Source organism: Vulpes lagopus, chromosome 10, assembly GCF_018345385.1.
Source record: "Vulpes lagopus strain Blue_001 chromosome 10, ASM1834538v1, whole genome shotgun sequence".
Taxonomy (NCBI): domain Eukaryota; kingdom Metazoa; phylum Chordata; class Mammalia; order Carnivora; family Canidae; genus Vulpes; species Vulpes lagopus.
Window position 1 is genome coordinate 96,637,034 of NC_054833.1, and position 14,168 is coordinate 96,651,201.

Sequence of the window (14,168 nt, forward strand, 5' to 3'; positions counted from 1 at the left end):
TGCATTTTCATTACAGGATACACCCGTGGGGAGAGCGCTAAATAATGAAGCATGTTGCTGACGGGGACCCAGCAGTGAGCAGGTGCCAGCAGGTTCAGTGGTTCATTTTCCAGTCTGTAAAAATGAGCCCAGTGAATTTGAGAACAGGTTTTGAAGCACTTCCATGGATCTGGCTTCAAAAAAACATTCTAAACCCTTATTCTGACATTATTATGAACGGGGACCATCTAGCCTCCTAAAGCCCAGCTCAAGAACCTTCTGTGGCTTCCCATGTCCCAGGGGTGGGGCGAAAAGCCCAGGCTCTGGGATCTGCTTTAAGGCTTTCCAGGCCCTGGCCAGCCTGGCAGCTCCACCTCCCACTGCCCATTTTGACGCATCCCAGGGTCTGGGTGCACGGAGAATATCTTGTCCTTGGGACAGCTGGCTGAACTGTATCTGGCCGCTGCCCGTGTGACCCTCACCCCCACCCCCCCACCGGGGCAACGCTTGCTGTAGGGGTGAAGGCCGCATCCCTGCCTTGGGCCCGGCACGCTGAGCACAGCCACGTTCCTACCACCACACCTTCGCTTAGGCTGCATCCCCACCTGGAACTGGAATCCCCTTCTGCAGGTCTGGCTACTGATCTCTCACTTGACTTCTAAGGCTCAAATGTCCTTTACTCCATGCAGTCTTCCACGCCTGCCCTAAGTCCCTCAGGAAATGTCTTGGGCTTCGAGAAGGCCTCTGGGATCCTTCTTACAAAGAGCCCATCCTTGGGACAGCGCTGTCACCTAACAGCGGATGCTCTCTGAGTCCTCCGGGGAAGAGAGGCCAGGGAACGGAAACCAGGTTTGCAATGTCACCAGGAGGGCCTCGATCTGCCACCGCGTACGGCCACCTGCTTACTCACACCAGGCACGTCCGGAATGTCTGGCGGCCAAACTAAATGTGTTTCATTTGCAAGCTGCTTTAAGCAAAGGACAAATTCCCCGTTTGGCCATTTTCACTCCAGAGGGAATCCTCCGGCCTATGCAAAGCCTTCCAGCCCAGCACAACCTGATTAAAACATGACAGGCTTGTCGCAGTGACTTTTACCCACGACAACTGGGACTGCTCTGCAGGGACCACATGACCGCAGGAGTAGCACGTCCTGCTGAGACGGCTCAGCCGATTCCTCCGAGAAGGATCGGCAGGTCTCCCCGTGCAGTGGCCCACACTCACCTGCTTCTCCAGCTCCTCCACGTCGACTGTTGAAATGTCCTCGACGTAATTGGATGGGAAGTACTGCTGGATTCTGGTTCCATAGTCCCCCTTCCACCTAGATGAAAACAGAGGGCACTGGAGGGCCTTCGTGGGCAGGTGTTAACGATCCCTCACCTCCGCTGGTGGGGGAAAGGCGGCTGGAGGTGGTGATCATTATCTGTGACAATGGAGCATTTCAAAGTGCTCCTCTGCTTCTTTTAATGAGCGATGAGTGAGTGGAGGGTCAGTGTCCTCCCCTGAATGTGATTCTAATGTTTGGTCAAAGACACCAAAAGTTTTCAACGCTTTAGGGGGATATCGGAGGCAAATGCTCAAGTCTAGGGCAGGCTCAACGCCACTGCAGGGAGGGCTGTGAACTTAGAGCTAAGAGTGCGAGATAAGGAAGGTTCTGGAGCTAGACAGCCTGCAATCAAATTCCAGCTCCAGCACCAACTGTAAAATGGGAATAATCCCAGTACCCCCCTCAAAGGATTTTACTGGGACCAGAGGATTCCACATATGCGGAGTGTTTTTGACAGCGCCTGAAGTATACAGTAAGTGCTCAGATACTGTTAGTTCTTACTACTCGACTAAAATACTGCCCCCCCACCCTCCTCCTTTCCTCTGTGACAGCAATGATAACAAGGGACGTAACTGATCTATGTATCTCCACTCCAACCTGTGGTCCCCTCTTAGGTTTTTCCCCCAAAGTACTGTCTAGGCACGCAAGGCCACTCCCTCCAACTGCCCACCTGTGGGCACCGTCTACAGCCAGGGGGCTCTTTCCAGAATGCGTCTCTGACCGTGCCACACCCACTCAGCTCCCAAAACCTTCAAAATCAAGCCTAGATGCTTTAGCCTGCCCCCAGAGACTCTTGGGCCTGCCTCTCTAAGACTCACATTTGACGCTCATCCCAGAGAGCCTGTCGCCCCCACCCCTTTTGTCTTGCTTCTCCGCCATGGTCCATGTCCTTTGTATTCAGCTTGTCCCTAACTAACCATTTGAGACTCAGCTCAAACATGCCTCTTCCAGGGAACCTTCCCTGACTGCTGCCTGGGCTGAGTGTTCTTCCTCCATGCTCCTGTGGGATCTGTCCCCACAGCTGTGCAGGCAGTCTGTACCTTTATTCTAGCTTCTACTTCTGTCTTCCCTGCTATGGGAGATCTTTCTCTACCTTAATCAAATCAGTACTCTGGGGTGGTGGGAAGCATTTAGTGAATGTTTGTTGATCTGAGCAAGCAGAGTGAGGACCAACTATCCCGTGGCCTGGCAGAAATACAGGACTGCCAGACTCTCCAGACCTCTTTCAGGCAAAGACTGGCCATATCCCGGGTGACCATATGTACCGTTTGCCCAGAACTAAGTTCATACCAGTTGTCCAGGGATAATTATTAAAGATAGCATTCCTTTTGCTCTAAAACGCATCTCAGTTTGGGCAAAAATGCCTCAGCCATATTGGAGCTAGGCTGAGCGGATGCACACAAAGTGGCTGATGCAGCCACTAGGTGGTCCTACTGCCACCAGAGTGAAAGAAACGAGGGGATCTCAGTGGGCAGTTTGCCCACAGCCTGTCACCAAAGGCACTTACACCAGGCCCTCACCCCATCTCAGGAGCCCTGGAAATTGAGAGCACTCCACGTGGGACATGTGAAAAGGCATGAGGCTATTTCACACATGGAAAAGAATGTGATTTAAAGAGATCTACCCACGACTTGGTAAAAGTCACCCACACAAACAGAACCAGGACCCCAACAGAGGCAGGGTACAGAAAGGGCCATCATGGGTCCAGGGGAGACCCAGACTCTGGCCATGACCCTCAGGGAGAGGCAGGTGAACACCACGGTTGGCAAACTGAGGGTGGGAGTCTACAGGCAGGAGCTCCAGGGCTACCGGGGAGGGGAGGCAGACAGGAGCTCCAGGCCCCCCACCTGTAGCTTTAGCACATCACTTTGTTGTCACCTCCTTTTTTTTTTTTTTTTTACTTGGGGGACCCAGATAAGATGTGGATTAGAAAGACGGCATGCTCAAAAAAACAAACAAGCAAACAAAAAAACTTTGAAAACCCCTGAACCGGGTTATCTGGGTGGTTCAGTAGTTGAGCATCTGCCTTCAGCTCAGGGCATAATCCTGGGGTCCAGGGATGGATCTCGCATCAGGCTTCTTCCTCTATGTCTCTGTATCTCTCTATCTCTCATGAATAATCAATAAAATCTTTAAGAAAAAAAAAAAGAAAAGGAAGGAAAAAAGAAAGAAAGCCCCTAAACCTTGTACATGAGTCAAGTTAGAGAATTATCGGCTTTGGAGTCAGAAGGCCTGGATACAAATCTCAGCCTGCTGTGTGGCCCTGGCCAAGTTAGTGTACCTGTCTATGCCTCTGTTTCCTCATCTGTAAAATGCAGGTAGCCTTTCAGGGTCACTGTGTGGGTTTAAATGAGCTGTTTCAGATGAAGTGTTTATATGGTTCTTGACACAAAGAAGCACTTGATTCAAGCTGCCATTCAGATTTCTAAGTTGGGTCCAGCTATCTTGCAGGTACTTGTTGCTTTAAAGTAAGAAATAATCCTGCAATGGGCAGCCCGGGTGCTCAGCGGTTTAGCACCGCCTTCGGCCCAGGGCCTGATCCTGGGGACGGGGATCGAGTCCCACGTCGGGCTCCCAGCATGAAGCCTGTTTCTCCCTCTGCCTATGTCTCTGCCTCTCTCTTTCTCTCTGTGTGTCTCTCATGAATAGATAATAAAATCTTAAAAAAGAAAAGAAAAGAATCCTGCAAAACCACCTACCCAGGACTTATGGGTGGGCAGCAAATTTTTTTTCCCAGGTGGAAAGGGAGAAGAGGTAACTGAACTCTGGCACACATCTAGGTACCTCTAGTCTAAAAATGTCCCTGCTTCAAGCCAGGGTGGGGCCACTGCACAGGACCAAGCAATAGCATAAGAATTTTAACATAAAATAGCATAGAGGCTTGAGTAATAGGAAGAGCCTACCCCAGTTAGTAGCTGTACAATCTTGGAAAGCCCTATTTGCTCTTTCTGTTAGTGAGGATATGCATAGTCGACTCTGAGGGTTGTAATGACCGTCTGGTTAGACCATGTATGAAAGCAATTAGCACAGGAGGAAGGCGTCAGGAGGTGGCAGGTGCTGTTATAACTAAAATAGCATAGAACATGGGGGTGAATGGGTGACGGGCACTGAGGGGGGCACTCGATGGGATGAGCACTGGGTGTTATTCTGTAAATTGGCAAACTGAACACCAATAAAAAATAAATTTATTATAAAAAAAATAAAACATAAAATAAAATAGCATAGAACAGGATGTGAAAGATGGTTCTTAACTGCTTTTCTGAATAGAGTATGTATCAAGCCACCTTCTCAATGAAGGTACAAAGCCAGCCCAGAACAGCAGAGAAAGGGTGCCAGAGCTCAGCCAGCACCTGAGCCTCACCTGCAAGAAGGGAGAGGTCAAGTTCATCCTCCAAGCGGCCCAGCCCCCCTCAGCCTTACCAGCCCCAGGGCTCCTTCGAGACGTTGTGAATGAGGGCCCCACGGCAGAAACTCAGCTCATCGCTTCGCTTGGCTTTGTAGTCATACAGAGCTTTCACGGTCCTCTGAGGCTTTCGGAGGGGGAAGACAAGAAGGAGAAGGTCAGGCTGGGCGACAGAAGCAGGGAGAGGCATCTGCCTCGGTTCTCAGGAGGGAACAGGAGGCTTCAGCCCGATGTTACAGTGCCATCTGCTGGCAAAGGGCTGGCACTGCACTGCAAAGGAGCCCCAAAGTCACCAGGGAGCAGGGATGGGGATTGGCCCAAGGTCAACCAGCTGTTAAGTGGCTGAGCGCAGAAATAAATCAGTTGAGGAGCACCTGAGTGGCTCAGTTGGTTAAGCATCTGCCTTTGGCTCAGGTCATGATCCTGGAGCCGAGGGATCGAGTCCCCACGGGGCTCCCTCTCCTTCTCCCTCTGTTCCTCCCTGCTTATGTTCCCACTCTCGCTCTCAAATTAGTTAATTAATTTTTTTTTTAATTTTTATTTATTTATGATAGTCACAGAGAGATAGAGAGAGAGGCAGAGACACAGGCAGAGGGAGAAGCAGGCTCCATGCACCGGGAGCCTGATGTGGGATTCGATCCCGGGTCTCCAGGATCGCGCCCTGGGCCAAAGGCAGGCGCCAAACCGCTGCGCCACCCAGGGATCCCAGTTAATTAATTTTAAAAAACATTCCTTAAGTTAAAATTGTAATGCACGTGTGTCACCTAAAGTACTCGGCTCACCAGTTTCAGTAAGAATGGTCATGAAGAAAATCAGCAATGGAGAAACCCACACAGGACCAAGCGAAGGGTGAATGAAACAGAAAAATGGCAGGTGTGCATAGGTGGGGGGGGGGGGGGGGACAACTGTAAAAGAGATCTCTGTGCAGGCAAAGACCCAGGAATGGAATGAGACAGTGATGGAGTGAGCATATGGAGACCAGGGCTATTTGCCTTGTTTTCAAAGTAGGTTGTTTTTTTTTTTTAATGGTTAAGCGATTTTCAATCACAATAATAGCAATGATTTTATTTTGAGGCACTCACCACAGTCTGGCAGCTTGCAATCAAAGTCAACTACCATCGTGTTTTACTTGTCTCACTTAGTGCTTGGAAGTTTTCTCTATCACTTGGGTTAGTTGCCAGGATTTAGAAATGGGGAGAATTCACATAAAATATTCAGATTATTGGCTTGCTGTGAGAAACCAGGAGACCTGGCCTGCACTCTGGAAAGGCAGCAATTGCGTGCAAACAGGATATAGGTAGCTGTCCTTAAGATGGGGTGTGAGTTCCTCAGTTTACCAGTCTCTACCATCCTGGACATCCGGCTGACAGGCAGCCCTGTCAGCCTCGCTACCAACGCCTTCTTTACTTCTAATAAAAGTCTCCTCATCATTTCACACACACACTCCACTTGCCCACATCCTTCCAAGTCATTTCTTGCTAGAAGGGACTGGCATTAGCCGAGGACCATAAATTAAAAAAAAAAAAAAAAAAAAAAAGATGGGGAAAGAAAGAAAAATTCATCTCTGGATATCCCCAGAGCCCATGAGCAGGGCCCCTTCCTTAACAAGAAGGGGTACGTGAACAGTGCACCAGATGCACCCTCCCCCCCAACAGAAAATTCACTATCGTTCTTCCTCTGCAGGCTCCAACTACGAGTGAGCTGGAACCAGAGCGAGGAGGAGCTGAGGGCCAAGAGCAAAAACCCACCCCCACCTGCGTGAAATCACACACCAGCCAGGGTGGGAACAGGAGATAACGTGCACACTGCAAGGAGGTCGGTGAACCAAACAGAATTTATAAACACCACAGGCTCTGTCAGTGAGCAAGAAACATTTGAAAGATTTTTAATTAGAAGTCGTTTGGCCCAAAGGTGGTTCATCAAACCTCAGAATTTTTTAGCAAGGCACAGTCGCTTTCACGTGGAATTCTATTAACCTCTTCCTAGATGTCACACTGTCAATCATTTCTTCTCAAAAAAATAATAATAATTTAATTTAAAAATAAAATAATTAAATTTAATTTAAAAATAAATTGGGGGGAGGCAAGTTTGCCCAGAAGTTCCCTTGCCCTGTAATGCTGGGGGGTTGGGGGGTGTGGCAGGGACCAGATAATGGTATGAAGGGGGCGGGTGGCACTGTACCATAGAAGGATTGATCTCACTGGGATCCACATACATTCTGCTGACGTCATAGAGGGAGTTTATATCTCTTTCCTGAAAAAGAACAAAGCAAAATAAATGGAAGCATCCAAGTTCGGGGGGGGGGGGGAGTGCACAGAACAAGACTTCTAGGCCACCCCCTGGCATAAGAGTGGAAATCTCCCAGTCCACTCATGCCTCTTCATAGAGATGGAAAGAAGCCATTTAAAAAGCTCCCCAAAACTTGGAAACTGCACCCCAAATGAGAGAGACCCCTGTGCTGGCCTTCTCTGTGCCAGGCACTATGCTCCCTCACTACAGCACACATGCTGAGAGCCGGCGGCGCGCTGGAGCCACTCCGGGTCTCTGGACCCCCAGGCCCTGTCGATGGCTAGAAACGGGCACAGGCCACAAACCCAGACAGGGGACGCACCTACCAGCACACCTGCCCTCTCTCCTGCTCTGTCACTGCCTCTGAGTCACCCCCGGGCTTGTGCCACAGCCGCTCCCTCACCCCAGAACCAACTTGCCCCCAGCTGCCCCAGCCCCGCCGCTCCCTGTCAGGCTTGGGCTCCGGTTCTAGCCCCCCAAGGAGGCCACCTCCGACCTCCCGGCTGCAGTCCCCAGCAGCACCTTGCCGGTTCTATCTGCTTCGCTGAATCCGCGTAGCCCGGGACGTCATCTTTAGGTGTCAGCTCCCCTGCCCAGAACCTCAATTTCCCAAGGCAGGCTATGGTCCACCACACTTGCAGGAGCTAGAATCAGGCCTGGCCCATGGCTGGTGTACCCTGGATCTCTTTTCAAGACACTAATGAATCCATGTGACAGGGAATGGAGACGTGGTAATCAGATCAGGTCTGATCTCTGCTCAGAACCCTCCAGTGGCTCAGAATAGAAGCCAGCGTCTCCCAGGGGCCTGGCCAGCACCATGCAGTCCTCTGTGAGTCCTGTCCTTAATGAGATCTACCCGCATTCTGGCTCACTCAATGCTGGCCACGCTGGCTTCTTCTGTGACTCCAGGCATAGGACCCAGGACCTTTGCACTTGCTGTTCTCCTTCTGCTCTATGGCTGCATGGCGCACTCCTTCACCAACTCTAGCATCTGTTCAAACACTTCCTTCCCAGGAAGTTCCTTCCAGAGCACCCTTCCAGAACTACAGCATCATGTATCCATGTCTCCACCTACCCAATTTTTCTCTATAGTATGTGTCACCATCTGACACATCTGTTGTTGTTGTTTTAAATCTATCTCATTTATGGTGTCTCCCCTACACTAGACTGGAAGCAGCATGAAGGCAGGGTCTCTGTCCCTAGGACCTAGAGCAGTACTGGACGTGCAGTAAGTGCTCAGGAAAGTACTGAATGAACAGGCAGGTGAGTGACCTTCCACCAAGCCACAGTGAGTTCAGCCACCTACCATATTGTAGCGCTCCAGGAGCTCAGGCGTCACGGGGTAGCGCAGTCGCATTTTTCGGTAGAGCGCGTGCTTTTCGTAGTAGCTGACTAGCTCCACGAGGCTCTCGAAGTAGGCAGAGGTCCCCAGCACAAAGTGCCGGCCATCCCGGTGAATGCGGCAGTGCTTCACCTTGCCCCTGGCCCTGGAGGGGGAAAGACCACACAGGCTGACAACCAAAATCCTAAAAACCAAACAGTTGTTATATGAGCTCCGCTAATGAGAAACAACCTAGTTACCCATCCTCAGGGGACCAGATATACAAACAAGGTTGAGTCGTCCTACAGAATACAAAGCTGTTTCTTACAAAAATACTAAGTGACTCAACCACCAGCTCCTCTTGTCAGCCCGCTCCCCGCCCCCCAATTACAGGACTTGACTTTGGGAAAGTCCTGGTGTCCAGGTCAGGCTCTGCAAACAACGACCAAGGGCCAAATCTAATGCACACTCTATACCCCCTTCCACCCTCACTTTTATAAGTAAAGTTTTATTGAAACACAGCCACGTTCATCCATTTCCGTGTGGCCTGTGGCCGCTCATCATACAGCGGCAGAGCTGAATAGCTACAACAGAAGCCACACAGCTCGCAAGGCCTTCGATGTTTATCCTCTGGTCCTTTACAGGAAACGTCTGCTGATCTCTCCTCTAGAAGACTGCCATTTGATGCCCAAATCTTATCTTCAGTGGCCCAGCTACAACAACCATGGAATTTTTTTTTCCCCAAAAAAGCAAACCAATCTTTTATTGCCTCATCCTATTGATATCTCTTGTATCAAAAAAAATACTAGCTTTTATCAGCAAGAATAGAAACATTTGGGAAAGTCAATTTTGACCCTAACTTTACAGCCAAAGAGCATCTTCTTAAAATGTATAAAGGCATAATTACCATGGGTGAACTATTCATCTTTTAAAATTTTTGCATGTTAAAGGGATGCCTGGGTGGCTCAGTTGGTTTACCGCCTGACTCTTGATTTCAGCTCAGGTCATGATCTCAGGGTGGTGAGATCGAGCGCTGTTGTTGGGCTCTGTGCTGGGCGTGAGGCCTCCTTTCTCAAGCTTGTGCTCTGTCTCTCAAATACATAAATATAAAAACTCTGCACCTTAAAGACACTTTTTGCTTTAAAAAACATATCCTGTTAAGCCATTTCTTCAATATGTCCTGTAAAAAAAAATGCTACATTTCTGCCTCAGTGGCTTATTTGCACGGATATTTTAAGTATTTCTCTTAAAAAAAAACAAAACACAAAACACTGCTGAATAGACAAGTTACAAGATGAAACTATAGTATGATCCCATTGGTATTTTTTTTTAATGCAAAGGAATTCCCACACATAAAATGGCACTGTATTTTCCACAGGTACATCATATACATGGAGGTCTTTTTTTTGAGGTCCACATGGAGACACCAGTTAGAAAACTGCTTTCTACTAAGATAAAGACCCAGATGAGAAGGGCAATGAGGGGCTTAGCCTTTACTGCAATGTCTTAATTTTTTCTAAGAATATATTTACGTAATTAAGAAATTTTAAACTTTTTACAAAAGCTCCCTTGGGCAAGGAGGCTCTAGTGTATTGAGGTTAATTAAAGAGTGTGGGTCAGGGCACAAGGTGGCTCAGTGGTTGAGCATCTGCCTTTGGCTCAAGGCGTGATCCCGGGGTCCTGGGATCGAGTCTCGCATTGGGCTCCCCACAGGGAGCCTGCTTTTCCCTCTGCCTGTGTCTCTGTCTCTCTCTGTGTCTATCATCAATAAATAAATAAAATCTTTATTTAAAAAAAAGAGTGTGGGTCAGGGTCTGGTTCCTTCTGGTAACCTGAGTGAAACTTTGCTTCCCTGTCCACAGTGCCAAGCATTGAGAGTTCCTGTCTCATGGCAAGTGTTAGGACCGCCATCTGACAGCCCAGGGTAAGCCCTCCAGGATGTGTCCAGCACCCCGAGGGTACTTGATAAATAAATGGTTAGGAAAATATAACCAAGGTCAAGCCAGAATGAGCTTCTTTGGCAAGAGAAAAATTAAAAAGGGAGACAGGAACGGCTGAGTGTGAACTGCACTTTCCAGCCACCTGGCTACTACAAGCCTGTGGACGCTGTGACCCGAGCTCTTATTCAGCTCTGCCAAGCAGCCCCTGCTCCCATGTCCCCCTGAGGCCCGCTTCCCACTGATCACACCTACACAGTAGCTTCATCTCTCTGCATGGACTTGAAGGCAGACACTTGTCCTCTCTTGTAGAGATCTACCCAGAAGTTCAGTCTCTGTTCTCAGAGCCTAGAACAGCACCTGGCACAGGAGAGGTACTCCACAGATACTGGGGAGGGGGAGAGGGAGGGAAGATCCCTGCAGACCTATGCTCTCCCTCTGCCTGGAGCACATCCCCACCTGGTTCCCCTGGAGCTCCTGCTCACCCTCGGTCTCTGTCTGACCACTCTCCATGGCACTTACCACACAATCTCACGACAATGTGTTTATGCGCCTGACTCACTCTAAGCAACAATTCTCAGTGGAGAACAGTGACACCCACCCCACACCTTGACCACAGTGAGTTTGAAAGAGTCTGTGTGTCCAGGCAGGGGGAGGAGGGTCATTTGTGACTATTATAATGACCAAGTTCCCCCAACAGGCATGCATGGGTGGAGACCAGGGACATTCACCATCCCAACACAATGCAAAGAGCCTTCTCCTCCTCCCTCTTTGAGACACCATGACCTCGTCACTGGCTCATTCAGCCAGCATGTACTGACTACCTGCTGTTGGCAAGCCAACGCTTGGTAGAGGGAACTGCTCCAAACACTTGTTTTGTTTTGTTTTTCAAAACAAACATTTGTGACTAACAGGACATCTCTTGTTCTCAGCAGATTATTGACCTCATGAGAGCAATGACTGGGTGGTTTTTATCCCTTCTGTATTTTTTGGAGCCCAGCACACAGCTTGGTACATAGTAGACGCTCACTGAACATTTGAACATTTACCGATCTCTAAAATTTAAAGACTCCAGCTTTTAGGGTACCACCAATCTCATGGGGAGGACAGATGCGCAAACAGAATGGTGGACATATAAAATTAAGCATCAATCTGGGGATCCCATCTTCATCCACATGGTTCCAGGGAAGTGACTGCAATCCATGGTCAGCCTGAAGGTACCCAATCAGAACCATGACACCCAGCTCAAGCAGGGATCAGCAGGATGGATGTATCACAGGACTCATCTTTTCTACTAGATGCTGTCCTGGCACCCAAGGTGAAGCCAATGGAGAGCAGCACCAAGACACACAGAACCAGTCTTCTGAGGACTGCCAGGTGAAGCGTGGATCCAGGCCTGTTGGAAGCCAGTTCACCTATTGAGCATGTCAGCTAGTTGCCAATAAATGCCACCTTTTATGCTCACTTGGCCACTGAGTTTAGCTTCTGTCACTTGCACCCAAAGCATCCTGACTGATCAACAGAACTACGACACCACTCAATCCCCAACACGGTGGCTGGTACAACAGATGCTCATTAAACATGCCCAATTCCATCTGAGGGGAGGTGGCACCCCCAAGAGCTTTGGGCAAAGGGCAGAGGCACCAAGGCCAAGTAGTCCAGAGCCACCCTGCTGGGAGCACAAAGCACTGAAGAGCCACACTGGCTGGAGCTACACACAGTGGGTCTTCGGTCAATGGCAATGATAACAACCATCACTGCCACCACCATTCACTCACCTGAGAAGGCAGGAATAATGGGGGGAGGGGGGCAAACCCAAATGCCCGAGGTGGCAGGGGGCAGTGCAGCCTGGCAGGGTCACCACAGGGGATGCACCAGGGCAATAGGAATGGAAGGAACGGGAGCAGCCCTGGCGCCATCAGAGCCCCTACTGTGCAGCTGGTAACTATCACCACCACTTGCAAAAGTGGGTCCAGAGCTTCCACTTCTTCCCAGTTTTCCTAAGAAGAAATCTAAATTTTCAAGAGAAATTTCTCAGTATTCAACATAACCATGCAGGCTGAGCAAAACATCCGTAGGCTCGACCCAGAAGCCTCTTAAGACCTCACAGTGAAGAGAGCAGGCTTTGAACATGGAGAAACCCAAGTCTGAGATTCTCCCCTGGGCCAGGACTAGGCTGTGTGGCACTAGACAGGTCGCTTAGCCTCTCTGGGCTTGGCTTTCCTTTCCTTACATGTAGCGCCGGATCTCCCCCTCGTGGGCTACAATAAAGCACTCAGCCAGATGAAGACTCAAAGGTAGCCCAGTGTCTGGAACATTAGTTAGGAACTCAATACACCCCAATACACTGGGGTAGAGGAGACGGAGGGACAGTGTGATGAACTGGGTCTGAACCCCCCCCCCCAAACACTGAAACTGGAGGCATCAGGGGTCTTGGGGTGGAATTAAAGTGGAGAATCACAGTCCTAGAGATGGTTGGTCCATATGGCCTTCCTGCTGCTCAAGCTGGGCGGCAAGTGCAGATGGTAGGACAGCAGGTCTGAAACATCATCGACCTGGGCTGCCTGGGTTCAAATCCCAACTCCACCACTTCCTGGCTGCATGCTTCAGCAAGTTACTTAACCTCTCTATGCCTCAGTTTCCTCCTCTGAACAATAAGGATCAAAGTCATCAAGTTGCTGGAAGATAGGAAGTGTTAACACATGCTACTCTCAAGAACGCAGACCAGTGCCCCAGATGCTGAAAGCTCCCATTAGCGGAGGCCACTTTTGCTATCACCACTGCCATCATCATCACTACTGACCTGCTGGGAGCGGACGCAGAGGCACATCTCCACCTGCACCCCCCACCCATCCACCCAACACACCTGTCCTTCCCAGGCCCCCGCTGGCGAACATGTGCAGGCTCCGGCCCGCCTGCTCACCTGAAGGTGATGGCGTAGGAGTCGGTACCTTCTCGCCTCCGGATCAGGAAGGCGCCGTCCCGGGGCACCCTCATTAGCATGTCCTCTGCCTCCCCACGGCTCAGCCCGTCGTAGTACCACCTGCAGCCCAAAGAGGACAGCCAGGTGAGAGGGCCACCCAGGGAGGAGGAAGCCCTGGGCTCTGATGCTGCCTGGAAGGGGGTCCTAGAAACCACCGTGGAAGTTACACAGAGGGCCTCCCCACCCCAAAACACCATTCAAGACAGCAGTTTTTTAAAAGACCACCAAGATGTAGCTCAGCTAAAGCATTCACACAGTGGGTCTTCTGGGAGCATGAGAGACTGTACCCCATCCCCTGCCCCCATCCACCTAACTTAGGGCCAGCATCAGTCACTGCGGAGAGTCTCAGAAAATCGGTGGCAGAGAACACAGAGAATAGTGTTTCGGGAAGGTCTTTTTGTTTGGCTCGTCCTTGGTTACTTTTAAAGATATGAAACAGCAAATTTTAAAAGGCCATCTGTACGAATACAGACGAAAGTAAGAAAGCTGCTGGAAGCTACAAGGCTTGTCAGAAATGCACATTTTAGCAGCCTTCTGCTTAAACATAGTTTCCCCCTCTTATTTCCAGAGTTGGTTAGCCCCTTGCAAGGCATAACTTGTATACATTTTATTCGATAAAAAAATGAAGGGGAAATCTGCACAGTGACTTTCTTCTTGTTCACTTTCACAACGAACAGGAATGAGCCTCGACAAGCAGAAAGTTATCACCGGGCCAACACTCCCCTTTGAAAACCAAAGCCAAGAGTGCAGGACGGTGAAGGTAAAGTAGAAGAAAGGCAGGGGAGGCAGAGGGCAAGAGAAAGTAGAGCAGGTGCTTGGGGACTGGCCGTCCCGGGGGCTGAAGAGATCCCAGGGGACCCACAAGGCTGGCTTTTCTGATGGGTGAACACAGCCCGCGGGGTGTCTGCACCCCCTAAACCCGTGGGGTCAGT

At 49.9% G+C, this 14,168-nt stretch overlaps 1 protein-coding gene across 1 annotated transcript in view; it reads right to left on the reverse strand.

Annotated features, from left to right (window-relative positions):
- The window catches only part of PLCG2 (phospholipase C gamma 2), a 150,416-nt gene that overhangs the window by 41,013 nt on the left and 95,235 nt on the right, over positions 1-14,168 (reverse strand). Inside the window, exons 18-22 of the mRNA XM_041771700.1 lie at positions 13,177-13,296; positions 8,302-8,482; positions 6,888-6,959; positions 4,724-4,833; positions 1,201-1,297 (exon numbers count right to left, since the gene is read on the reverse strand). Coding sequence (XP_041627634.1) covers positions 1,201-1,297; positions 4,724-4,833; positions 6,888-6,959; positions 8,302-8,482; positions 13,177-13,296 — 580 coding nt within the window. The remainder of the gene's footprint in view (positions 1-1,200; positions 1,298-4,723; positions 4,834-6,887; positions 6,960-8,301; positions 8,483-13,176; positions 13,297-14,168) is intronic.